The 27,809-nt window shown below is 42.8% G+C and overlaps 1 protein-coding gene across 1 annotated transcript in view; it reads right to left on the reverse strand.

Moving 5' to 3' along the window:
• Nucleotides 1–1,557: 1,557 nt before the first annotated feature.
• LIX1 (limb and CNS expressed 1) overlaps nt 1,558–27,809 on the reverse strand; it is a 58,103-nt gene continuing 31,851 nt past the window's right edge. The window contains exons 3-6 of the mRNA XM_084833786.1: nt 14,716–14,856; nt 10,562–10,657; nt 5,257–5,334; nt 1,558–3,449 (exon numbers count right to left, since the gene is read on the reverse strand). Of these exons, the coding sequence (XP_084689912.1) occupies nt 3,165–3,449; nt 5,257–5,334; nt 10,562–10,657; nt 14,716–14,856 (600 nt within the window). The 3' untranslated portion in view covers nt 1,558–3,164. The remainder of the gene's footprint in view (nt 3,450–5,256; nt 5,335–10,561; nt 10,658–14,715; nt 14,857–27,809) is intronic.

Consider the following 27,809-nt stretch of genomic DNA (forward strand, 5'->3'; position numbering starts at 1 on the left):
CGGGGCTCTGTGACTGGCAAAATGCATACATTGGCTGGCATTTTGCATATGCAAGCTGTGGTGCTTCTTGTGTCATGTGAAGCCGGTGATGGTGGATTTTTGGTGTGGTTAACAAGACACTCACAACCCTAAAACAGGCCATGGTTTGTGGGTGGTTTGTTAATCATGCCAACAACCCACCCTCATTGGTGGGTTGCAGTGGCCTCCTGGCATGGTTTGCATATGAAAAATGGTGGCTGGGATGCAGCACAAAGCCCCCACAGGTGATTTACCCCATGGTGGCTTACTGTGTTATGCAACCCAATTAACCCACTGTGGCTTATTTAAGTCACGAGGACCACAGTGTCCACAGGCGTCGGGTTGCCTATTCAAACCTTGTTGCGTTGTCCAAACCCAGGCAGCATGGGTTGTTTGCAGGTTAACAGCCATCACATAACCCATGGTCTGTTTTAGGGTTAACTGATGGTTGTTTAACCCTCAAACATATCCTGCAGCCTGGATTTGGATGCCACAACAAACCATGGCAACTCCCTGTTGGAGGTTGAATATTCAAAATGGCCACCTGCATGCGCTGCAACCCACCAAGGCTTAAATAAGCCACAGTGGGCTGCAGTGATTGTGCGAACTGGCCCAGAGAGAGAGAGAGAGAGAGAGAGAGAGAGAGAGAGGAAGGGGTGGAGGTGGGGAGAGAATTGGATCAACACAGATGCCTGCATTTTTGGACTCTTCTTGGGGGGCATGGCTATTGGGACCATCAGGATGAGTCCCTGCATTTCAACATTTACCACTATACCACTGCTTCATACACCCACTCACACACATACACAGCAGTTGCTTTTCCTCTTGTGCGGTTCCCATATTTTGCAATCCCATATTTGCAAAGTCAACATAGATCCAGAACACTGGTGTGTGAAAAGCAGCTGGAGGAGATGTTTCAAGGGGGAGCAAATTGCAGAAGAAAGATTAAGCACTCCTGTTCCTTCTCTGACATATATCACTCCCTTGTGAAGGCCAAACTAAATGTTTCACATACACCTTGGGGTGGGGCGGGGGGGGGTGGCTTAGAAAAAAGAAGCTCCATTGGAGTCAATGAAGGCTTAAAACAACAACAACAACCCCGCCCTGTGAGGGGGTGGTGGTGGAATTTCACCCACCCTCCCGGAGCACCGGGGTTCCAATCTAAATCAGGGCTACTCCTGCTTACTTGACAGTAAGTAAAACTATCCTGCATAGTTACATTATGTGTGATTAGGCAGGCAGATGTTAGGTTGCCTTGAGGGAGAAAGGGCCTTTGGGGCTTCATTACTTGCAGTCTTGTTTTTACAGGGCTATCTTTTCTTTGTTGACTGTAATTTTCAACAAATTAAAGTCCCTTTTCAATACTGAAAATCAGTGTTGGCCAGCTGCTCAAATTTTTTGTACATGTTTTAAACCAGCATGAAGAAAGAACTCGAAAGATAATGCTTGCAGGTTTATGGTTCAAGTTGACGAAGTTTGAAACTTTCAAAGATCTTTAGGTTTCAAGGAAGTAAAAACTGTGCATTTTTTTTTTATTTTCTGGTGGGGGGTGGTTGCTTCACCACTGGCATTACATGTTTCAGCTGAGAGTTATTTCAAGCATTACTTGCCTTAAAGTAGGCCATAAGGGAGATGAACTATTATGACAGGTCTTTATGTTCATATACAGTACATGGAATGCTCACAATGTGCATCTTTTTTTTAAAAAAAGAAGGTTTCAGAATAGTTTATTTCACAGAATTACTGCCCAAATTCAACATCTGAGTGTGTGTGATCAAATAAGATACAGAAGATAACAACAACAACAACAACAACAACAACAGTAAAGTGTGTTGTTTTTAACTCCAACCCCATGTTTGATTCTAATTCCCAATATTGTATTTCTAAGTAGGTAACAAATGTTACTTTAATATAGAAGTAGCATGACAAGCCATTCACTATAGCAGGGGTGGGGAGAATGTAAGTCAGGATCTACTGATATATCTCTGGATGATTTGTAGTAATCCAGCAAGGGTCTCCAACTCCCAATTGTTTAACAATAGCAATTTTTAGGTCTAAATTAGACTGATAGAACCCTGATCTGTAGTAACTCAGATATAGATTTATATTTATGCATGGAGATCATCCCAGTGAATGGCTCATCTAGGTGTAGGATCCAGCCTTAGTCCTACTTCGAGCAGACCCACTGAAATCACTGAAACCTACAATAGTCATGACTAACTTATGTCCCATTAATTTAAATGAATCTACCCCAACTGTGACTAAGCCTGGATCCAGCCTAATGTTCAGTAGGTAATTGGCTCTGCCCATGGATTTGTTTCCCTGTCAGGAGCAGCAATCTCCTTAGTACATTATTTGCCCAGTTAGGAAATTAGGTGAAGCTAGGTGAACTTCTATCTATCTCATTTTTGTTATACTCCTTATGTAAACAACAACAAAATATATATACACAGGTTTTGCTGCAGCTAGGTATGTTCTATAATTGTCAGGCCTGAAGTGATTCTTCCAGAAGAAGGTCTGTTTTGGTCATTTTCCTCCAAGTATAACTACTGGCATTTTGGTTTCATTCCAATGATTTCACTACTTTCAGTCTAAAAGCGTATTGCTGCCCTTTTAATCACTACTATGAATAATGAAAAAAAACTTCAATGTTTTTGAAGTGCAAACAACTGGCAATGTTTGCTTATTGCAGGTATATTTCACTCCTCCTTTCCATATACCTCTGAGATGAATGAATGAATTGAATTGATGTAGTAAACCATTCCGTCAACCTTATGTTGATTATATAAAGACAATGCCTTAGCTATTAAATGATTTTTGCTGTTTTTAAAGACGTTGTAAACCTAAGCTACATTATTTTTAATTATTAAAAAATACTTTAAAATCTCTTGGTCACACAGAATTTCACATTGTATAACGGCAGCTTTACGCATTTCCCATGCAGTGAAAGGGGAAGCATAAGTGAGTCATGCTTCCTCTTCATATGAACTTGCATATGAGATGCGAGGACTCCACATGCAGCTGGAACACATGGGGGAAATTTGAGACTTCCTGCTTTGTATGTTATGTTTAAGGTAAACCGTTACTTCACGTTGATCTGAGCAATCAAGGCCTTACACATGACAGGTCAGTAAAGCAAACCTGCCCTAGCGATAGCCACTTAGGGCTAGACTCATACGATCATCATTTGAAGAGGTGGTGGCATGATCGCTGTATAGTTGACTCAGTGCTAAACCCAGTATCTCTTTTTTTTCTTTGTAAAACCGCAGCTCTTGTCCAGCTTTCCTAGTTTCTTCCAGCTCTCTAAGTGCCACTTGTAGTTCTTGTGAGATAATGCCTGGAGTTTCTTGCTCCTTCATAAGCCAGTCCAGAGCCATGTGACTTCTCATCCTTTCATCTAAGTTGTACTGGGAATAGTAGGAAATCACTTCCTGTTTTCCACACCAAAAGAATTAAGAATTAACATACCATTGCCTTCTGAAACCCAACATACTCCAAAAGAACAGGTTAGGTTTTGTTCTGGATTTTTGGCCAACTGATATGGACATTTCAGAACAGGTTCTGGAAACATGTTTGACCATGAAGGCCACAGTGGAAACATTTCCAAACATAAACTGCAATAGAACATAGTTAATGTGGTTAAACCAATGCTAATTGTAGAGGAGCCCTGATGTACTCAATGAGGACTTGCCCGTTCACAGTCAGGAATGGGCTGAAGTACTCCCATATCATAAATTGGCTTTGTTATCCTGTACCCCATTCTGTTATTGCCATCATATGTTCATCCTAATTTCAGCAACCATCAGCTCTAGATCTTCCATTGGGTCTGTTTATTTTAAGTACCCTGTGCCCTAGTGAAGTGTGCTATGGCATGGTCTGCACACATAATGGGGCTATTCACACAACATGCTAACACTCAGTGGTTGAGTGTGGGTTGTTTTGAACCATGGGTTGTTTGTTTAACCATGGGTTAGTGTGTTGTCTGAATGCAGCACGTTTTCCACAGTGTGGGGTATTGTGTTGTCTTAATATAGCCAGGGTGGCTTGTTAGCCATGCAGTGTGGCAAGTTAACCACCCTGAACAACTCAACAACAAATTATGGGTTCTTAAGGAAGCTAGTTTGAGAAAATAAGCCACACTGCATGGTTATCAAGCCACCCTGGCTAGGTTTAGACAACATGCTAACCCATGGTTCAACAAACAACTCAGGGTTCAGAACAACTCATATTCAACCATTGAGTGTGGGTTAGCATGTTGTGTGAATAGCTTCAATGCCAATCACTTTAAAAAATGTCAAACTTTCATATTTCAGAGTTAACAGAAAAGTGATGAAATTATTCTATAACTAAACATGCAGACCTTAGCAGTTAAAGCGACTCTAGTGGTATAACTCTGCAGTTTTAAAAAATGCTAAGGTTGAACTTGCTCATTAATATTTTGTTCCTTTGTGAACATAATAGCAGCTTTCATGACATTGTATCCCATACAATCGTACACTGTCATTAACAGGCAAACTTAATCCGTGGACATACTTAAGGAGATGTCTTAGACTCAACGTCAATTACTAAACAATGGGATTTTGAACAGAGAGATTTGTTCAATCTAGGGATGTACAGATTTGGCTAAATTTGTTCCGTCTGTGTTGTGCGGATTGTCAGGCGTCTTTTGTTCCATTGTCTGCTCATTGACGGAATTGGATTTTTTTTTTAGGGATGTACAAGAATTTCATTCCATTTGCACAAGTGTGCATTAGCTCAAGTGAAAATTTGTGCAAATCCCCCCCAAAGTTAAAAAAAAAAAAAAAATCCAGTCTGTGTGACTCAGAAAAAGCCAGTCTGCTGCAGAATCCACAGGCTGGATTCACAGAAATCTGAACTCATTTGAATCTGTTGCAGATTTCTCTGCCATCCCTAGTTCAAAGTTAAATATTGCCCATTAATGTGATTTTGAAATGGCTGACTTTGGTTGGATCATGCCTATAGCATATAAGGAACATACCAAGCAGAGATGCAGGAAGCATAGTTTTTCTTATTTTACATCAGGACTGGGCAACTTGTGGCCCTCTGATATTTTGGCCTACAGCTCCCATGATCCCTCACCATTGGTTATGCTTGCTGGGGCTGATGGGAGTTGTGGCCCAAAACATCTCGAGGGTCACAAGTTGCCCACCCCTGTTTTAAGTGAATGTTGGAAATAATTGATGCATGATTAGTGCTATATTTTACAAGAATACTTACTTGCCGAGAGCACTTTGTTTCACGTAGAGCTTTGAGACTTCCATTCCAATGCAGTAGTTGAAAGACTATCATCAGTTCCTATAGAACAAAAAAACAACCAACCAATGGCTACTGACTGAATTGCTTTAAAGCAGAATCTCTCTTTCATAATGAAAAAATAGTGGGAATTTCGTGTGTAATTTGGTTAGATCCAAAGGTGCATTTCCACTTGCAAAGGCACCATGGAAGGAATGTTTTACAGGGGAACTAAATCCACATATATTCTTCCACTAGCACAAGGGCTGGTGCAATTGCAACCCCCCCCCCCTTTGTCTTAGGGTGTTATTTTTTTTTTTAGTACTGCTCTTCAAACACTATGTGTGAGCTATTATCAAGTCTTTTTGTATTGCCCTCAAAGTAATTACTCTATAAAGTCTGCAAACCTATACACACTTAATTGGGAGTAAGTTACACTGAACTCAGTAGGGGTTACTTCTGATGCCTGATACAGGCATTTGTCTGAACTCATGCAGACTTAAACTGGGTAGAGCATTGGGGCTGTGCACACTGGCCCTGCTCCTGCGTATCTGGATGCACCGGCCTTGCCCCGTCAGTTCAGACCTTGCTGAATTGAATCAGCAAGGTCTGAATGGGAGTTCTAATTGCATTCGCTTGAACATGAGAACAACTCTCCTCACAGTCAGGAATCCCTATGAGGTAGGGGCCATGATCACATGGCAAATTCTACTTGTGTTCAAGCAAAAATGAGTAGAGCTCCGGTTCAAGCCTTGCTGATTCAACATGGCAAGGTCTGAATTTAGAGGGGTGAGCCAATACACCTGAAAACATATAGGGCGGGGGCAGTGTGCACAGCCCTGACCCTCTACCCACTTTAATTCCTCATGCCTTCAGGTGAACACCTGAACAGGGCTTAAGTGTAAGGATGCTTCCAGAAAAGGCTATTGTGCAATCATCCTGCTTTGTTCACAGAATTTTACAGTAGGCACAAGGATGTCATCCTCAATTTGTACCCCTCCCATGCACAATGCCTTTTGGGGTATAGTGGTAGGAGCCCTCCCATCTGGAAACACCCTAAGTTTCAAATCTTTTGACTTCCAAGTGCACGCTGGAACGCTTTTACATGGAAGTCTGACTCTCCTGAGATCACATTGACTTTCACAGAAATGGTTTCCACTACCCTTATTTATTTATTTATTTATTTATTATTAAATTTATTAATCAGCCATCTGGCTGGTCACCCAGCCACTCTGGGCGATGTACAGCGTATAATAAAACAGTTTAAAACAATAAAATTCTACAATAAAAACGTTTTCTAAAATACCCTAACCCACCCCAAATGCCTGCCTGAACAACCACGTTTTTAATGCACGATGGAAGCTCATTAAAGAGGGGGCATGGTGGAGTTCCCTAGGGAAGGGAGTTCCACAGAGTGGGGGCCACCACAGAAAAGGCCCTCTCCCTCGTCCCCACCAGTCTAGCTGTCCTGGCTGATGGGACACAGAGAAGGCCATCCGAGGCTGATCTTGTTATGTGGCCTGTCTGGTGTTGCTGGAGGCACTCCTTAAGATAGGCTGGGCCGGAACCATATAGGGTTTTAAAGGTCAAAACCAACACCTTGAATTTGGCCCGGAAAACAACTGGTAACCAGTGCAACTCCTTCAGCACTGGAGTGATGTGATCTCGCCGGCAGCTGCCTTTAATCAGGCGAGCCGCCGCGTTCTGTACCAGCTGCAGCTTCCGAACCATCTTCAAGGGTAACCCCACGTAGAGCGCATTACAGTAGTCTAAACGAGAGGAGACCAGGGCATGTACTACCGATGGGAGCAGATGGTCGGGAAGGAAGGGGCGCAGCCGCCGTATCAGATGGAGTTGATACAGCGCTGTCCAGCTCACAGCTGACACCTGAGCCTCCATGGACAGCTGGGAGTCCAAAATGACCCCCAGGCTGCGGACCTGGTCTTTCAAGGGCAGCCGTACCCCATTCAACACCAGGTCAACATCCCCCAGCCTCCTCTTTTCTCCCACCAAAAGTACCTCGGTCTTGTCAGGGTTCAGCTTCAGCTTATTCCTCCCCATCCAGCCACTCACCATCTCCATTTGGACATGGATTCTACGGCCAACCTTGGTGAAGATTTGAACGAGAGGTAGAGCTGCGTGTCATCCTCATATTGATGACACCGTACCCCAAACCTCCTGATGATAGCCCCCAGTGGTTTCACATAGATGTTAAATAGCATCGGGGAGAGGATGGAACCCTGTGGCACCCCAGAAGTGAGTGGCCATGGGTCCGAAACCTCCTCTCCCAGTGCTACCCTCTGGTACCTGCCGGAGAGGAAGGACCGGAACTACCGCAATACGGTGTCTCCAATGCCCAACCCCTCCAGGCAGTCCAGGAGGATACCGTGGTCAACGGTATCAAAACCCGCTGAGAGGTCAAGGAGAACAAGGAAGGAGCATTCACCCCTGTCCAGAGCCCTCCTCATATCATCTACCAAGGAGACCAAGGCCGTTTCTGTCCCATGCCAAGCCTGAAGCCCGACTGAAATGGGTCTAGGTAATCAGTTTCTTCCAAGTGTGCCTTCAACTGCATCGCCACCACCCGCTCAATCACCTTGTCCAAAAATGGCAGATTTGAGACTGGGCGAAAGTTGTTCAGAACTTGAGGATTCAAGGAGGGCTTCTTTAACAGCGGTCTTATCACTGCCTCCTTGAGGGCTGATGGCATCACTCCCTCCTCAAGGGAGGCTTTCACCACCGCCCTGATCCCCTCACCCAGTCTCTCTCTGCAGCCCATAATGAGCCAAGATGGGCAAGGATCAAGTAAGCAGGTGGTTGGCCTTACAGATGAAAGCACCTTGTCCACTTCATCAGGCGGAAGAAGCTGGAACCGATCCCACAAAACTGGTTTGCCACAGGCCGCCTCTTGCTCACTAACTGTATCCACAGCGTGCAGAGTAGCACTCCTAATCTGATCAATTATATCTGCAAAGTGCCTTGCCAAGGCCTCACAGGAGGCCTTAGAATGCTCCAGTGGTTCCGGAGCCACAGGACCGACCAGGCTCCAGACCACTTGGAACACCCTCCTGGGACAGCACTCTGCAGACGCGATAGAGGCAGCATAATATTCCTTTTTTGCTGCCTTCACCGCCACATGATAGGCTGAAGATACAGCTCTAGCCTGTGTCTGATCGTCTTTGGAGCGAGACTTCCGCCACCGGCGCTCTAGCCATCTCACCTCCTGTTTCAGAGCTCGTAACCGCGGATTGAACCATGGTGCAGTCCGAGCCCTGTTCAGGGGGAGAGGATGTTTCGGAGCCACCTGATCTAATGCCCCAGTGATTGCGGCATTCCAGCCACCCACCATGGTCTCGACCGAGTGGCTGTTGGCATGCCCCAGAGAATCCCCAAGTGCATTCAGGAATCCATTTGGATCCATAAGATGCCTGGGGCGGACCATTTTAATGGGTCCTCCACCCCTGTGGAGGGGTTGTGGAACCGAGAAGTCCAGTGTCACCAGATAGTGATCTAACCATGACAAGGGGATGGTGGATATACCCCTGACTTTCAGATCACTCCCCGCTTCTCCAGAAACAAACACAAGGTCTAGCGCATGACCGGCTACATGGGTGGGCCCAGTTAGAATATGGTGCAGCTCCCAGGAAGCCATGGTCTCCATGAAGTCCCGAGGTGCTCCTGTGAGGATGGCCTCCGAATGTACGTTGAAGTCCCCCAACACCAATAAGTTAGGGGACTGTACACGCACATCAGAGACCACTTCAAGCACCTCGGCCAGGGAGTCAGTCGTGCAGCGGGGTGGATGGTACATGAGCAGAATCCCTAGACTGCCCTTCGGGCCCAACCTCCAGTACAAATTAACCTCCTTAAATTTGCTGGAGTAGGCATACATTTACCAGAGTAACAGAAGTTAATAATTAGATATTCTAAAACTGTTCCGACCCAATTATTTTAAGACCATTCCATTGGTTTATCATTGTCTATCTCCTTTAATTTTAAAACTATAGAGCAATATTTGTGATCTCAGCATTAATAATAAAATTAAGCTCTTCTTTAGCTTACTATGGAAACATCTAGTTTACCAGGTGTTATGGTACATGCATGCTTTCATTGTTATCTTGGGGCAGTGAGAGTTGACAGGATAAAGAAAGAAAGTTGGAAGAATTCATCCCAATAAGAGTTTAGATACTGCTTTCATGGTGCTTCTATGAAATGGGTCTTAGATAAATGGCAATGGGCTCTGTGTTCCACTTTGTGAACATTCAGAGTTGCAGACATTCTGTCATTTATCCCAGAAAGGCAGACTTATCTCAGCTTGGATATTCTACTCTTTTAACAATAGGCAAAGTTCACGGTCTGCCTTTCATCAGACCCAAGAAAAACAACCATAAAAACTATCCAGGAATATTTTAAAATCTGTCCAATGAGCAAGTTTCCTTTACAAGTATGGCTGGTATAGCTATATTTGTAAGGGAAACTTGTTCATTGGACAGATTTTAAAATATGACCTGGATAGTGTTTGTGGGAACATCAAGAACTATCCGTTTAGACTGCTTCGTTTTTCCAGTACAAATTAAAATCACTGTAGGGATGAATAAAAGGCAACTTCTCAACAACTGGAATCTAATCTGGAAAACATTGTACAAGGGGGAAATGTCAAATCCCAATCATTAACAAACTATGGAAAAAGTATGTGCATGTTTGCTTACATAACCACAAGTCTTATTTAGTTATTTTTGAAAGTTGGTTTTTCAGTGTTGAAGAAATGAAAATTTTCAGATGCTGCTTTTCTGTCTTACCTGATTTGTATAATTCATGTCGGAAGAAATGGTAAGACATACAAAATATAAATGATATAGAACTAACCTTTTATAAAACCAACTGAGGCTGCAGTCCTAAACACACTTACTAGGTCCTAACTAGGGAGTAAGACCAGTTGAACCCGGTGGCACCAACTTCAAAATGTACACGCAGAGGACTATGCTTGCAAGTCTTGAGAACACTGGCCAGTCTGAATGGATTGGATCCAGGATCTGCCTTACTTGAGAGGAAGGGCTCCTTTCACAGAAGATCCCTCTTGCCTGATTTTTGGGGACCCCCCTCCCCCACACTACAGATCACCCCATTCAGTAGGGTCTCCTGACTCTCTGTGTTCCATTTTCAGGGGGCTTGAGAGGTTGCCATGGGAAAGAGGGCAAAGAGAAGTCCACTTCTGCCAGTGCAGTTGATTGAGCTTAAACTGGGGTCCAACCTAAATGTATGTAAATTGAATGAACTGCATGCATATTACCTGAAATTCCAGCATTGTTTTCCCCACATTTGATTGCAGCATATAATGGTAGGCTCCAATACTTGTACTTGGGTCATCTGCATCATTTAAAGTACCCTTGAACAGAAAAAAAGCTTTCACAATTATATAGACACATTTTAGCTGGAAAAAAATGTAAACCATTTTCATATCCCCAGGTTATCCATTTTGTGATATAGAACCAATGACAAAACCCTGACCCTTTGATGCCCATGCTTCTCATCGCCACCTGAAAACTGGACACAACTATCCACAGAAACATATTTTTTTTAAGCTACAGAGTAGGATATCAAATTTAGGCATGTTATCACAGCTAGTTTTATTAAATATTATTGTAGCTAGTTTTAAGCCTCAGATATTTCCAAGTGCACCTCCATAACATAAAATGGGACTTTCTGAAACCCCCACAGCCTCCTTCAGAGATACTGAAACAGGTTTTCTGTTATAAATAGGTAACAAGTGTGGACAGGCCGAGACGTGTAAGCTGTGGGAGGTCTGGTTTCAGTTTATCCTAGAGAGTGGCAGATTTTAACAACATTTCCTATCAAACAAGAGATGCTGTCTGGTGTCTTTGTTGTCTTAGGCCAACTCACACAGCTACTTATTTACTTACTTAACAGATGTATATCCCACTATTTGACTGGAGTCCTCAAAGCAGCTCTCAAAATTAATGAAGCAAGGCAGGACTCTTATCAGGACCTTGGATAGCGCACTACAGGAGGTGCAGGCTGGAATATTCTCTCATGAAGAGCTGTTGTCTCAGCAAAGGACTGCAGTCAACTGAGGCCTTAAGAAGGCCGTGTTTCACTACTTCTGGATAATGACTATGGTTCTTGAATGGCCAGTGTATGTTTCTGCAGTATCACGCTCCTGCATGTCTAAGGAAGAGGAGAAACTGCAGGGGAATTATCTTCAGTGTCGGAAGTCATGTCCTCCGGCCAGGAAGGCATAGAAGAAGGTGCCAAGTGGGGTGACCCATAACTCTTCTGAATCTGAGTCCTTGCTGGGGTAATGCAGAGCCCCAGGGAACATGACACATTCCTTCCCTGAACATAGTTGGTATGAGATGGCCTTGTGCTTGTGGGTCCAACTGGGGCAGGAGTAGGCTCTTGGTGTAGTCTTTGCAGGCTGGCTGCCTGCCTGCCTGCCAGCCCCCCCTTTCTCTCCCACTTTCCCTGCTTTTGAGGTTGAAATTCAATACAAAGTGCATTTTATCACTGGTCTTGGTATGTAGAGCGTAGCATCTGTCCAGTTCCACACTAAGACTGGAGTGGGGTCAAAAGTCAAAGTGGAACTCACACCCACCAAGAAACTGCTCATCCTTTGGGAGGCATGTCTCATACTTGTGGAGCCTGTATCTTAAGATTCTGGACTAAATAATATTGCACATTCTCCTTCAGTGGATCAATACACTAGCATGATACAGCCACTTACAGGTGGAGGGATAGTTTCTTGCCTCAATCTTTATACACAGTGGTCTTGTTTCTTCTGTGTGTTTTTTTCCTTTTGGGGACAATCTGATGGTGAAATACTTACAATCCTTTTTATAACCTTTCATGATCTGGAGAAGCTATGCAGAGCTGAACACAACACTGTACACAAGACAGTTTCTTTAGCAGAACTGTCAGCAAATTTATGGCTTTTGAAATGCAGTAACATTAACACACTGCTGCTGAAATATTTATGCTGGCTTTTAAATATCCCTGAGGACAGCAGCCCAAACTCTGCAATTTTAAGCTTTTGCCTTAGAAAAATTTCCATAAAAAATGATGAATTGTATTAAAGGAACTTTCTTTTTTCAAAATCACATCTTAATAAATCATGGCCCATTTCCCAAAACGTATGCATGGTATTGTTCCTCACAAAGGGACACAAGACTCGTAAAGAAGCTTGAGAAGAAAGGGTTCCTTTCATCCACAGATCAGATATACACCAGGCCTTCCCCTCTGCTCTGCAAATACATTTAAATTATAAGCACTCCCTGCCCTCCCCCAAATCTCATAACTGAGACTTTCAATGGAAGAGGAACAATGTCAAATTATCCATCTCACCAGAGGGCCCCTTCTCTTTACCCTCTTCCCCAGCCATTTCAAATCTTTTCCCTCCTTATCAGCAATTCCTTCTGCAGAGATGGGAGAATTCCATTAAGTCTTCTGGAGGTTGCTGGAGCACATGTCTCTAACTGAGCCAGCATTTTAAAAAATTTCTATGCATTTTGTTGTATTTTTCATTGGATTAGCCACGTGCTTCTACTGAATGAGGATTCTCCCCCCCGCTACCAATGTCAGAAAAATATTGAATCTGAGCAACTTGTTAGACGCAATAACATGCTTCCAATAAGATTATTTATTTTTACCCATCCCAAACACCTAATCCACATGAACACATATTCACCATGATAACGGGGATGGTGGAGAAAACACTCCAATCACTCATTTTGGTGATATTTTCTTTGTAATTCAAAGGGATGGAAATCCTGGCTTTCAGCCTAAGGATTTATATAACCTGTGCCCAGAGGCATATGGCATTACATGCATGTGCTCTGTTTAAATTATTGGGTTAATTATACACAGGGATTAATGGCCCCTTTGGCATGTTTGAAAAATAAAATAAAATGACATCTTCCAAATCTATTCATACATGCAAATTTAAGGAACTGAAAGCCTAGGTCGACATTTACAAAGCATTATGGGAGTTTCTTATAGGCTTTTAACTGAGTACATTAATTTGTGACTATTTGCAGACCAGTCCCAAGGCTGCGAATACACTTAGCTTTTAAAACATCAATAACATGGGTGAGATACTAAAAGTAAGTTCTTTTCCAGTACTTTAGCTTGCATTTATATGGTGCTTATGTATCTATATGTAGATACATAAGCATATATATTGCTTGTTCAAGCTAGGTATAATGTGTATAGGAATCTTTAACTGTTAGTCTATGTGGGCATTTCCACAATGGAACACAGTAGCTGTTGACAATGTACAACACCACCAAACCAACATAAAAAACTCACAGCTAACCTCAAATGCAGATGTTAGTAGTCTGATTCGGTTTCGGTATATTTAGTGACAAAAGCTCCTGCCAATGCATTTCCTTGCCAGAGGCAGTAATGTAGTAAAGAATAAAGGACTGAAATGGAGATGCAGGGAAGTGAATTGAAGGGCTAGGATACTTTACAGCACTGGTTTAGCCTTGGGGCCATTACTGGCTTTCCTTATATTTTATAATTCATTTCAAGAATGTATGCATTCCTTGGGGGAAACGGCAGGATATAACTAGGCTTTTCTGATCATTTATCTTAATAACATTACTCTTAATTGATACACTAACATATGTATAAGAGACAGTGGAGTGTACTGAATATTATCTTCTACTGGGCCAATGTCCTATTGATGGGTGAGGCAATGTTTCCAGTTTCAGGCTGGGAAATATGAGTTATGTATAAGTAATATATACAATGAGATACCTTTTCTTTGATGCATTGAGTACAAAATGGCCAAGGCACAGGGGCAACTCAGATGTGCCCTGGTCTTCTACTTGATTCCCAGTTCTGGTGAACCCTCCACAGAGCCTGGTTAGACTATTAAGCCCAGTGAAATTGTATTCAACATGTCTCCCTGTCAGAATTCCTCACCCAGCTTTGTTATGGAGGGGACTCATTGTTGGCATATGTAATGATGGCGCCTGTCACTTCCTTTCCTAAGCGATTATTGAAATCATTGCCTAACGAGAGGGCTATCACAGCCGGTAACCTATCCACAGCAGGATCAAAAATACTTTAGATTGTGAAAGTAGTCATCACTGTTACACAGAACCATTTAAACTTAAAAAAACTTTGGAAAAAAGATTGATTCCCTGGGTGTAGTTGATATAGCTTATACATGCCCTGTACGGTGAGAACAATCCAGATTACCCACTTTTAAAAATTTAGCCTTCACCCCACCATCATCATAGTAGGCTCCACATGCAAAGGGGGTGAGGGTCAAAAGGGGACCATTCATAATAGCGGCAGAAACTTATCAGTGGAGATACTGTTATGAGGAAGCTCACACAAATCACTTCCTTCCTGTCTGTAGTTTTATCATCAATGCAGCTGATGACAAATTCAATACACAAAATTATGGCTGGTACTTACGCTGGTTGAGGAAACTGCTTCCTGAACACTCTCCATAATAAATTCCTTTGTGATCCTGCGACAAGGCAACTCATTGAAGAGAGAATTGATCAGTGCCACTTTGGCAGCGTCTCGTCTGGCTTCTGCCCTGCTCAGGCAACACTGAAATATAAATAAAAGGTTATAAGAGCTTTGAAAGACAAGTTTCCCTCCTGATAGGACGAGCTTGTCTCAGCTGGTAAGAGACAAGTCTGAAGACACCACAGAATGACTTCTTATTTTACGCTAGATGGCCTGAAATATTTCTACCATCATTCCTTAGGGGTGAGTAATTCTGAACTGGGTGCTACCACGCAGTTGTCAGTTTCCACCCCCTTTTGATGTTATAAATCTTGTTCCACTGAAATTCATGTGGAACCCATCTTGTACAGGCTCAGATTGCCCCCAGATGTTCTGGTCACTCCATGTCAAAAAGTGTATCATAATCATACAGCTGCCGAAGATGCCACAAGGGGCAGCCAAAATGATCACAGGGCTGGAGCACCTTCTTCACGGGAAAAGGCTAGGGCAGCCTCCCCCAACCTGGTGCTTTCCAGATGTGTTGGGCTACAGCTTGCACTCCAACACATCTAGAGGGCACCGGGTTGGAAAAGGCTGGCCTAGCTTGTTCATGGTTTTTTTTAGGTCTAGGGAAAAAAATGATTCCAAGGGAACATAAGAGGGTTATAAAATTGTGCTGGTGGCAGAGACAACAGGCAGATACTTTTTTCTCTCCCTCTCCCATAATACTTGAAGTCAGGGTCACCCCCAATGAAATTCACTGACGGTAGATTCAGGACAGAAAAAAGAAAGTGCATAATGTCTAACTGACTCATGGAATTCAGTGTTGCAAGATGTGGTGATAGCGTTGAGCTTAGATGGCTTTAAAAGACCATTAGGCTAATTCCCGAGGATAGGAGTATGAATGGCTGCTAGCCATGATAGCTAAATAGAACTGACCAGGTCCAAAAGCAGTATGGCATAGGCTGGGTTTGCACATAACACTAATGCATGGTATGGGTTGTTGAATTCTGGGTTGTTGAGTTGTGCACACCTAGCCATGCTAACAAACTATGGTTTGTTAGCCACAAACAACCCAGAAAGAGAAACCATGGTGTGTTGTTGTGTTGTGAACAGTGAGTTGTTTAAACCATGGATTGTCATTCTGGGTGTGAACCCAGAACTGTTCATAGGTTATTTCACCAGGCTACAGAGGTGGCAGGCAAGAGTGGGAAAAACAAACAAACCCCTAACCACTCTACATGCCAGCATTACAGTGCCAGAAAGGCATTTGGAATATGGAGAGGGAGCAGGCGAAGGAGAAGGGAATCAAACAACCCCAGGATTGAGTAAACAAACTCTGGTTTGTTCACTTGTCTGCCAGACAAACCCTGGGTAGGACAACAAACCCTGGGTTAAATAAACCATGGGTTAGTGTTATATGTGAACCAGATAATTGAATACTAGTTGCTGGGGAGCAGCCATGGGGGAGGCACTTGTGGGCTTCCCAAAAGTATCTGGTTGACCACTGCTCCACTATGAATTATGGGAAATAAGATGCTGGAATAGATGGAGTGATCCAGCAGAGCTCTTATGTTCTTAAAGCCATTAAACATTCATAGGACTGGGCTCTACTTGTTATAATCCATCCTACCCTAATCTGGTGCCCTCTAGATGTGTTGGACTACAACTCCCAGCTATGCTGGCAGAGGAATGCTGGGTGCTTGAACTAGGGATGCTGGAGAAATTCGCTGTGGAGTGAAATGAGGCTGGATTCCAAAGAATCCGACCCCTGGAGTCTGTGGCGGACCAGCAGCACTTACCTCTAGGTCTGGAGGAGTTCCCATGGGAACTCCCAGCTCTCCAGCTTCCTATAAAACATTATACACTAAGAACAACTGCCATTAGCTTAGTGTAGGAAAGTTATAGCTGTAAATAGCATATTGTATGCCATTTGTGGCCATAAAGCACTTATTTTTACCTCAATACAGCTGTAAACAGCTGCAATTTAGGTAAAAGTACGTACTTTACGGCCACAAATGGCATAAAATATGCCATTTATGGCTTTAATTTCCCCATGATAGGCTAATGGCAGCCACCATTAGCGTACCACATTTCTGCCAACTCTGGTGGATGTGACAGGGCTCCGGAGGACTCCATGGGGCCCCAAGCAGCCCGAATTGCCCCACAGTGGACCCGCTCTGGACTGGACAGTGAGCGGTTCGTACATCCCTAGCTTGAACACATCTGGAGGTCTCTGGGCTAGAGAAGGTTGTTACAATCCCTAGCACATTTGCTTTAAGAAAAATAATAATCTTGAGAGGAAACTACAATTTCCTTTTACTTTTCAGCACACATTTTGCTATAAATCTATTTTGAAAAAGGCACCTATACTTGCCCCTCCCACTATGAAAACACCTGAACAATCTGTGAGCAATTCCATCTCCCTCTTTTATAACCCTGCTGAGTTGCCTGCGTCAACATAACTCACCATGCTTTTTTATTCATTTTAACCTTCTTTTGCGGGTTACTTGAATGTTTACTTTCTCAAATTCCAAGACAAAATTCAGACTTGTGTGCTTTTAATAATAAACGTTACAATAGAAACCAATCCAAATAATTTGGATTTAAACCATCTTTGTGAAGACTAAGTCCAGTAAAAGGGAGAGATAAAAGAAACTATTTATTTTAAGTAAGACCAGCAAAGTAGCAGATCAAAGGAGCTGCATAAGTTTAAAAGCAAATGGCAAACCTTTGCAGACTAAGAGATTTACACATCAAGAATAATTCTTACCCCTTTCTGAAAGTAATTGCAGACACAAAACCTTAACCAAATTGAGAATTATAATTTAGGTCCTTGACATATGACTTTTTCCTTTTACCTTTTAAAATTAGTCTCTCCCCTCCCCCATCCAATATAGTTTTCTTCATCCTGTGTGAAGACTACTGATTGAAACTCATAAGAATTGGGCCCTGAACAGTTTTGTTAAAACTCAGTCCTTTAATTTTTCTGAGGGCAAAGGTGTCTGAAAGGCCTGCTCAACACAATTGTTACAAAAAGTACTGAAGTATTCCTCAGTGAAAAGAACAATGAAGTCTTGAATGTGAACATAAAAGGGTAACCTCCCCCTTGGATTAACGGTCATGCTCTGTGCTGGGTAAACTCCCTTGCAGTAGGCAAGAAACAAGGGCAGGGAAGAAAAGTTGGGAGGTCGACATGATGTAATGCTTCATTGTGTAGTGAATATGACTCACATGGCAGCATAGATAACTTTGTTGTGCTTCTCTAACTGACATGGTGTGTGTTAAACTAGAGTGCTTCAGTAGCCACAGGAGTTCCTATAAATACATGGAGCTCACCCAGCTTTCCCATTTATTTCAATGGAGGGGCAGCCAGAACACATTAAAATGGACACACAGGACTCTAAATCAGGACAACAGGACCCCAATCTAGCAGTTAAGTGCAGGCCCCAGGCATGTCGGGGGAGGGGATGAGTGCAGTCCTAGTTCAGGCTGCAAACCCGTCGCCATGACAGAAAAAAATGAGTCTACATTACAGAAGATACATATTCAAACTTCTTCCTCTGAATCTATGCATCTGTTTGGGGTGTCTACATCTTGTAAGATCTTCTTGGATTTGAGGAGCCAATCAGAAGGGATGGAAGTACAGAACAAAACAACGTTCTGAACAGGGAGCTGCTGGTTCAAATCTTCCTCTAGCTCAGGGGTAGGCAACCTTTTTGGGCCGAGAACACATCTGACAATTTGAGAAACTGTACTGGGAAACACCACAAAATGGTGGCCATGGGAGACATGGCAAAGGACAAGTAACCTGCTCAAAAGACTAAGTACAGGGTAGAGGTGGGGTCTGAGCCCCAACACACTAAACAACTCCTTTGAACCCACAGTTTTCAGCACCAACAGAAACCTATTTCACAGTCATCCCAGCTGTCACTAAGAAAATGAATTAATTTTTTAAAGTGGGAGAGGCTGGGCACCTTGGTGAACACCAAGAAAGGTGTCTGGGGGTGCGCTGGTGCCCATGAGCACCACACTGCCTACCCATGCTCTAGAACAGTGTGTATGTGTATGCGTGCACACTAGTCCAGGAAACTCTAGGACTTGTAGTTTAAAAAACGTGGAAGTGTGCCATACCAACAGAGCATAATTTCTGATGAACAAGTCCCAGAGTTCCTTAGTTCCCACTGGCATCTGCAGTGCATAGGCTGGAGGAGCAAACATGATGCGGCAGAAGGAGGGAGGGGCAAGCGCCATAATAATCTGGGATACTGAGATTCCAGGGACAGTGGAACTAATGCTGATGATGAGATTTGCATGTCCCGGAATATATGTGAGTAAGTAAGTCTGGTCTTTGGGATGCATAGGATAACTGACAGTAGATTGCTAGGGCAGGGAACAATGTCTAAAGGGCAATTGTCATATGTATGTAATAAAAATACTCCTAAAAATACAAATCAAGCAGCCTGCCAGAAGCAAAAGGAGCTTAAACAGAGACAACTAAAAGAAGACAAAAGAAACCAATCCATCCTCCAACTTTTCAAAGCAGACAAGGCCTTTCCTGTCATTTTTTGAAAATAGGCAAGGAACTATGCTAGGAAGGTGACCCTACATTACAAGTTTGTACCAGCTTCAGAGAAACGATGCTTGGGAAGTTCTGCAAGCACAGTCGGTGTGTTCCCACTGGCAACTATGCAATGCCTTGCACTGTCACATCCTTGGTCTTCTATAGCTGCTAGTAGTTGTGTACTGGTATGGGGTCAGGCTATTGGTAATGGGAAGTTCATATGGGAAATCATTTTGCATCAAGACTGTTTTGTTTCTCAGACCCAGCATTATGCCTAGAAGCTTTGCTGCAAAAATGAATGGAAAAGTGCTCACCGTCTGTGTTTCCAGATAAGAATTTAATAATCACGGAAGTTAGTGAATTAACAGAAATAAGAGCACTAACTTTCTGCATCCCTCCTTAATCAGTTATAACCTTGGTTTGTAGACAGAGGATGCATCATTCAAGACAAACTTAGAATGACAGATGTCTAGATTCTTCAGTCTGATGGGTAAACTACATGTTATGCTCAAAATGTGAAAAAGGAAGCTTCCACATTTTTAAAAAATGTGAATGAGCCTTTGGAGGCTGCAATTTTGAGCAGAGATGTGCCTAACTCTTTTTCTGTTTGCTGTTTTTCCACTCAAAATTACCATCACAAATTTGTCCCTTATTGCTAAGGTTGGCGATAAACATGATTGGCATTTGGCCCTATGCACTTTTCATTTTCCTCGGGTATCCTTGTCTCTTGTATTGTACTGCCTCTCTTCTGACATGTGCTGTAGGGGGCATTATTTCTACCTTACTCATTATTTGGGTTAAATGGTCTTGCACCTTGTTTTAAACCAACATGGCACTCCCCAGAAGCTTTGGGGCGTGCAATTTTGCTTTGAAGCAAAGTATGAGCTCCCAGTGCACTTTGCTAACAGCAAAATCACATCTGGTCTGCCGCCACGCCACTGAATTTCAGTGGCACATTCAGCAGCAATTCTGGGGAGGGTGTGGCTACTGCAGGGTTCCATGGGCAAAATGGCACCCAGACCAGTCCCCCCCCCCCCGCACTCTAAGGTCTGAAGTGTTTATATTTGTCTTGTTCTAGATTAATGTTGTAAACATCTGTGATCATACTGAAGCAATCCACTCCTGGTTTCATTGTCAACAACACTGGGCAGGATGGGCCAGAGGTCTGACTCAGTCTAAGGCAGTTCCCTGTCCTCCCATTCCAGCATTCCAGTGTGGCCCAGAATTGCCAGACTGCCCCTTCATATGTCAAGCTTCCCCGAGGGCCTGAACTGACATGACTCAGGAGAAAATATGGGATCACTTTGCAGCACTCTGTGCCATTAGGGAGAAATGGAGGAGAAAACTAAGGCTTATAATTTTTGCAAGGAGCGATGGAGTATGAAAGACCACAGAAGTGAGCTAGTTAGTGCAGAAGTCATTGTGGGAATAGATTTGGCAGATTTTTTTCTTAAATACACAAACATTGAGTAAACAGGCGCTCTAAGCATCAACTTTCTGATTTAGAATGCTTGTTTCTCCTCTCCTTCCCTGAGAAACAGCTCTCTCTACTTCAAAATAGTTCCAGGCACAGGAAAAGAGAGAGATTGGGCTGGGGGAAGAGAAAGGGACGAAGCAGGATAAGTGTATACTGAACGAAATAACCCCCACCCCTCCACAGTAATTATTATCTATCTACACACTCCATCCATTTTGTCCCAGAAAAAGACGGTGGCCACAATATCGCAAAGGCTGTTTTCCTGTGAAGGTGCAGCATATTCCATGTGAAATTTGGAGGAGTTGTCTATGGAATGGTTTTGGCAAGAACAGCTGCTGACAGGGTTATCACAGATACAGCCTCCAGTAATTTCACACCTTTCAACTGTTAGGAAGCACGAAAGACTGCGTACAGTATTACAAGGCAAAGCTGCATCCAAATCAACTACATTTGGGGTAGAATGAATGGATGAATACAGAAACTGCTGCATAGCAAATACTTTTTCCTCATAATTCCCTTAAAACTGTTAATCTGGATACTGCAGATTTTTGAGATTAACTCCTACTGGCTCTTCTCCCCGCTCCTGCCCCATGGCTGAGTTCAGCATTACTCTTAGACCACTGGAATATTTCATTGGGTTGGAATCCAGAAGTAGAATAGGTCTATTCAAAACAATGGGACTTTACGTTAGTCGTGACCAACAAGTCCCCATTATTTCAGTGACCAAAGGCGCAATCCTATGCACGTTTACAGAGAAAATTCCTACAACTCCCAGCATTCCCCAGCATACTTTTTTTTCTGTCTAAATGTGCACAGGATTGTGCCCTAAGTATGACTAAGTCTGGATCCAGCCCTCTGTACACTGCTATTAAATCTCTGTTCAAATAAACACTTGGAAGTTGTCTTCCAATGTACACAATGATCTGGATGAACTGATGCAGGTTTGAGAGGTTTGTTTGTAGTTGGATAGATTTTCATGCAGTCTCGTGGAAAGAGAGAGGAGACTCCTCCCCCTGCTCCCTATACTGCTGTTCCTGATTCTCTCTTTTTATGCTTCCAGTCGATCTTCACATGCTACCATTCCTAGAATAAAGTATTTTTCTCCAGAGATAAATAAAACAGAAGTGTACTATAACGACTCATATTTGGGGACCACACACAGTCTATCATGGGTGCCCTGGAGATGCTGCTGTTTCACAAGGAACCAGTCAAATCCACTTGTAATTTTGAAACTAGATTGACAAGTGACTTGACTTTTGCTAACGATGAGCTCCGAAATAGGCCTTGTGAGCTGGCTCTGTGGTTCATCCTCTGCAGTCCTTCTCTGGGAACCCCTGCCAAAGGAAGTGAGGTGGGTGGCTACCAAGAAGAGGGCCTTTTTGGCTGTGGCACCCTGGTTGTGGAATGAGTTTCCCAGAAAGGCTCGCTTGGTTGTGCTCTTTCCAGTGCCAGGTGAAGACCTTTTTATTTCACCAGGCATTTTAGCCTTTTAGTCTGTTTAAAATCTGTTAGGGAGCAATCCTGTGGCTGCTAGTCAGCGGCTAAACAGCCATAGTGTATTTGGTTTTCTGGGAACTGTGGGTTCCCGGAGAACTGGCCTTCCCTCCCTTCTGCGCTGCCTCGCAGCCAGCATGGAATGGCCTAGCGCTCTGCGCTTGGAAGAAGAGCGCAGAGCAGCCAAAATGGGGCATTCCTTGGGGCGCTGTGGGGCAGGGAAGGCGGAAATGCCAGTACGACACATCCAATGTGTCGTCCGGCAGCCTCCTCCCCCGCTCCACCTTCTTGTGGCTAGACAGCCAAAATCGGCTGTCTAGCTGCAAATTCAGGGCAGGAGAAGCACAGAGGGGACAATCCCCTCTGTGCTTCTCCTGCCCTGCATTGGATAGGCGGTCGCCTCCGAGTTCGGAGGCAGCTGCCTATCACCATAGAATTTCGCCCTTATTGTATTTTAAATCTCTGCATTGCTGCTAGGTTTTATTTAGTTTTACTTTTATACTGTAGTTTTAAACTTTTAAATGTTATATTGTATTTTGTGCTGTATTTTGTGCTTTTAATTGCTGTGAACTACCCAGAGAGCTTTGGCTATTGGGTGGTATAGAAATGTAATAAATGAATGAATGAATGAATGAATGAATAAGTAAGTCTTGCTTTCTCCTTTATGGGTATCAGCACACCCGTCATTGTCATCTGTTTCACCCTCTCCTATATCTGAAGTAACCTTCTGCCCTTGTGGCACGCTGGATGTGGAATGCCCATCCCAGAGAGGCTCATCTGGTGCCTATGTTGTGATCTTTTTGATGCCAGGTGAAAACTTATTTTCCCAGACATTTTAGTCTTTCACTATCAGTTGTTTTCAAATCTGTTATTGTATTTTTAAAATCTTTAAGCTGCTGCTGGCTTTTACTTTGGTTTTCTAGTGTAGTTTTAAATTTCTAAAAGGTTTATATTATGTTTTATTATGCTGTATTTTATACTTTTCATTGCTGTGAACTGCCCAGAGAGCTTTAGTAACTGGGAAGTATAGAAATGTAATACGTACATATAACATACAAAGAAAACACTGCATGTCACACTGGCCAAACTACCAACATTTATTTTGTCCTCCATCTTGGAAAAAGAATACACCTGCTCACCTGCCTGGCGCTAAGGGCACAGCCACCAATTTCTAAACTGCTTGTTACACTGGGAACTTCCAAATAATTAGACCATGCCCTGATGGTCTCTTTGTCTGTTTTCATATATAAGTTCTTAGCATAATAGTTAATACAGACCTTACTTTGGTAGTCCTCTTCTGGTGCTGTTAAAAGACACCAGGTTGGATCCAGATTTTCTCCCATGGAATGGGTTGGCAGAAGCTGAGTTCCCTGCTTCCTCCTCTCCCCACCAGCCCTCAGAGCCTCCTGAAAATGCTCCCTGGATGGTTGGGGACCCTGCTGAGTGGAGTGGGCTGTGGTTTGGGGGAAGAGTTGGGAAAGGGAAGACTGCAGAAAATCAGGCATGGTCACCTCATCACCAATGGAGCATTTTCTGGGGGCTGGCAGGGAAGGGAAGGGGCTGGAAAGTTATCTTCTTTCCCCCTTCTGTGGAGGAAAATCTGGATCCAACCCACTGCAGGCAGAACATTGGTATGTATGCAGTTGACTTGGGAACACAGAAAGTTGACTCATACCAAGCCAGTCCATGGGTCATAGAATCATAGTATCATAGAATAGTAGGGTTGGAAGAGGCCTATAAGACCATCAAGTCCAACCCCCTGCTCAGTGCAGGAATCCAAGTCAAAACAACCCTGATGATCTAGTCCAGTATCGCCTAGTCCAACTGCTAACTGCTCTGCAGGGTCTCAGGCAGAGAAAGGTTTTTTTCCTATCAACTGCTATCTGGCCCTTTTAATTGGCAATGCCAGGGATTGAACCTGGGGACCTTTGGCATGCAAAGCATTGCTCTACCCCTGAGCAATGGTTCCTGCATCAAAAAATATCCATAAAGCAATTCCATGAATAAAGCCTGTATTCTCATATACTTTTGTCCATCTCACTGTTTAAACATGTGACACAAACACAGGTTACTCTGGTTTCTATGGCTGATAAATGTTGTTGAATACATATCCATTTAGCTCAGTGTTTTCTACACAAATTGGCAACAGTTCTCCAGGATTTCAGACAGGTGTCTTCTCCATCCCAATGGCAGATCAAACCTGGGACCTTTTGCATGGATTACATGTGCTCCAGCACTGAGCTGGGGCTGTTCCCCATTTGCTGAGCACTAAACCCTTCTCTGAGCCATGCTTCTTCAGGGACACTAACAGAATGTGCTGTGTTATTTCCCAAGGGGCAGTGGAGGCTGTATCACAGTACTGTAGACCCATTAGGGAGTCCCATTTCCTTGACGTCCACTGATACAACTGCAGCTTCCTGACAGCTATTTCCTTCACCAAAGCAAAATATTTTGCAACAACTGCAGTCATAAGAATAATGTAGGAAACTGTGGCTATGGGCTTTTCTACATGAGGCTTTTAACCCGCACCTTCTGCTTCCAGATTTTTTTGTGGGATTAAGATCAGCTCCTTTACATGTATTTTTTTCAGATTTGTTCCCTCTCTTCCTTTCTATATGTTCCATTACACAACTACTAGGTGGCCCTGTGGTATAGCGGAATTGTGCAATTACACTAGGTTTCTGTAACACCATTCGGAAAAATATTAGACTTTCCTCATTAGGAAAACAAGTATGGCAATGGTTGCAAAGCACAGGTGAGGCCCTGGAAGATGCTGACGTTGTGTAAAGGACCCGCAAACTATGGTGAGTGAGGAATCACGAGTGCACAATAAAAGCCTTGCGTAGAAAGGCTCTATATCTGTAGGCATCCTGCATCCCATATGATGTCCTTCACATTAAAGTGCATCACTGCTAGAAAATTTTGAATGCATTTGGTTTATCTGAAAGGAGGCTCCAAAACCAAGGATGGAACAACCTGGACAGATAATGTAGTTAAGCAATCCCCCAAATCCTTTCAGTTGAATTAAATTGACGAGTATGTGGACTGAGTGCTGTAATTTAAAGACCTTATTTATTTTAATCCTTGAAGCAGTTTAAGTATGGAATTTTGAGATTAAAGGAAGGGCATTTAAAATATCACTGGATGGAAACAGAAGGCAGAGACTTGGGGGACAACTGCATGCCTTCTAATAGCCAAGGATGTGGTTTCAGGAAGTTACCTAAGGCTACAATGAAGAAGATGAAAACCATATGCTCATATACTTTAGGTGATGATTCTCCATGCCCAGTGAATTAAAGATCTCTGAAAATCACAATAAATTTGGGTAATGAAATTAGGCTCTTGCCAGTGTGGAAATAAATAATGGCCATCTACATTAGAAAGCCTATTATATATCTCGGAGGTTTGCAGAACTTTATTTTAAGGAATTAAAAGTCCCTAGTTTAAACATTGATTGGATACTGTTTCCTTTTGCAATTATGGATGAATCTTCAGAAGGCTGGGAGGGTTAGGCAAGCAAAGCTAAACAATTTGGAAGTGTGGGTGGAAGTGTTGGGGGCGAGGAGAAGGAAAATAGCTCATTAGCTCAGATAATATTAATAGTATTATAAATCCTTGCACTGTACAATAGTACAAAGGGAAACTGTAAAACTGAAATCACAGGCCTTGCTCAAACACTTAAATCAACCTAAGGGTTACAAGCCTAAACAAATTTAGAAGAAAATGGATATACTTAGCAGTTTTTGCTGTTGAATGTATCTAATTATAGGAATAGGCTAAGACTGTGGAACCTGGCCTCCTTCATGGTATTTTACACTTGCTTCAGATGCCATCACCTTCAATTTGTAAACCTCCTGTGTTTTCCCACCGCTTCTTCCATCTTTTTTTATGATTAAAAATGGTTAAGGAAGAAAAGATAGAATAGCTGCACAACGCCACTCAATTGGTAGCGCTAGAAGCCCTCCTTCTCAGAAGCACCCTGTGTCTATATTGACCCACCTCCATGAATAATTCTTCATTTTGTGGCTTAATGCATTAGTTCCTGAGTCATGAGCAGCAGGATTTGTGAGCCCTGTACATTTGTACCCTGTTTCTGGTACATAGATGCTTCATTCTCCCATGATAACTGCACTGTTTTCTTTATTTCTAAGGTGAGTGATGTAATTGCTTTAAAATCATGTTGTTGTACTAATGCACAGCTAGATGTATGAGCTTTTTTAATACTGCTAATTTTGCTGGGTTGTGCAAAGGTGAAATTAGAAATTTAATTGAAATTACACTGAACATGAACAAGGCATCATACATAAAAAAAACTTAAGGAATTTAATGAGGGTTTTCCAGTCCACAACAATCATAGGCTATTCCTGTAATTAGGCATATGCCAGGTGGCAGAAACTTGCCCAGAGGTGCAGCTAGGTAATTTTAGATCCCAGTCTTTCAGGGCCTCCCTTTAGATGGCCATGCATATTACTTCAGTTGTGAAGCTCACAACTAACATTTATCTCCTTCTCCCATTCCATGCTTTATAACTGCTTCTACATTCCTGATATGTTAGAGCAAACCAACAACAACAACAACAACACACGTGTTTGTCAACCCCGATTAGAAAAAAAAATTCTTTTGAGCATGTGCAGTTTTGCATTTCAAACTCACTTATATCATAGCACCATCATGGCTACAAGAATAAAATGGAGTTTGCTTCTGCTGCTCGGATGGTAAATGCAATTACTTCAAAATAAGCACCATTTTGTTGTAGAAAAGGATAATATATTTCTTTCTTTTTTTAAATAGAAATTATCAAATTAGCACCTGTAAAGATACCTGGCCGCCTGCCCCTGACTAAAAAGTTTTTATCAAATAAGAAGAGCAGAAGGATGCTGCAGTGACCAGCATCAGCCCTGGTGGGTCCCAGCATGCCCTGGTGCTTGGCTAGGAGCCTGGTTTCTAGAGAGGTCAAGTGTCATGTGAGAAACAGAACTGCAGGATCCTTCATCTGCTCAGACTACATCACCTCTGCTCCCCTTCAATATATAATTCTACACATGCAAAGGCAAAGGGTTATGGGCAGAATAATACGACCAGGGGAAAACAAGGGGTGAACAGGTCAGGTGGGATTCAGGGAAAAGAAAGACACCCATCTTTGTATTCAAGTTTTTATCGAATAGAAAGAAGCAACTCAACTTCAAAAAATAGAAAGTGCACCAAACCACTTTTGAAAGCCACATCCATTTCTTTGCCTATTATTTACCATCCTCACATAGGTTCTTATAATTCCATGCAGATAAAGAAGAAAGCTGTTCAAGTAGAAGGAATATTTAGAAATACCTACAAGTAAGAAATTATTCCTGTTTTCCCCCTAAACATCTCTTGCTGACTCCTAATGAATGCTATTTTCCTCTTTGAGTATTTGAAATTATACTATTATCATTTCCATAATAAGCCAGTTCTTTCTTATCTGGGGGATATCCTGCCTTCCAATAGTATAAATTAAATATCTTTGCTATTAAGAGAACATGATCT

The sequence above is a fragment of the Heloderma suspectum genome, chromosome 2, assembly GCF_057233095.1.
Source record: "Heloderma suspectum isolate Gila_16-S chromosome 2, 16-S_ref, whole genome shotgun sequence".
Lineage (NCBI taxonomy): Eukaryota > Metazoa > Chordata > Lepidosauria > Squamata > Helodermatidae > Heloderma > Heloderma suspectum.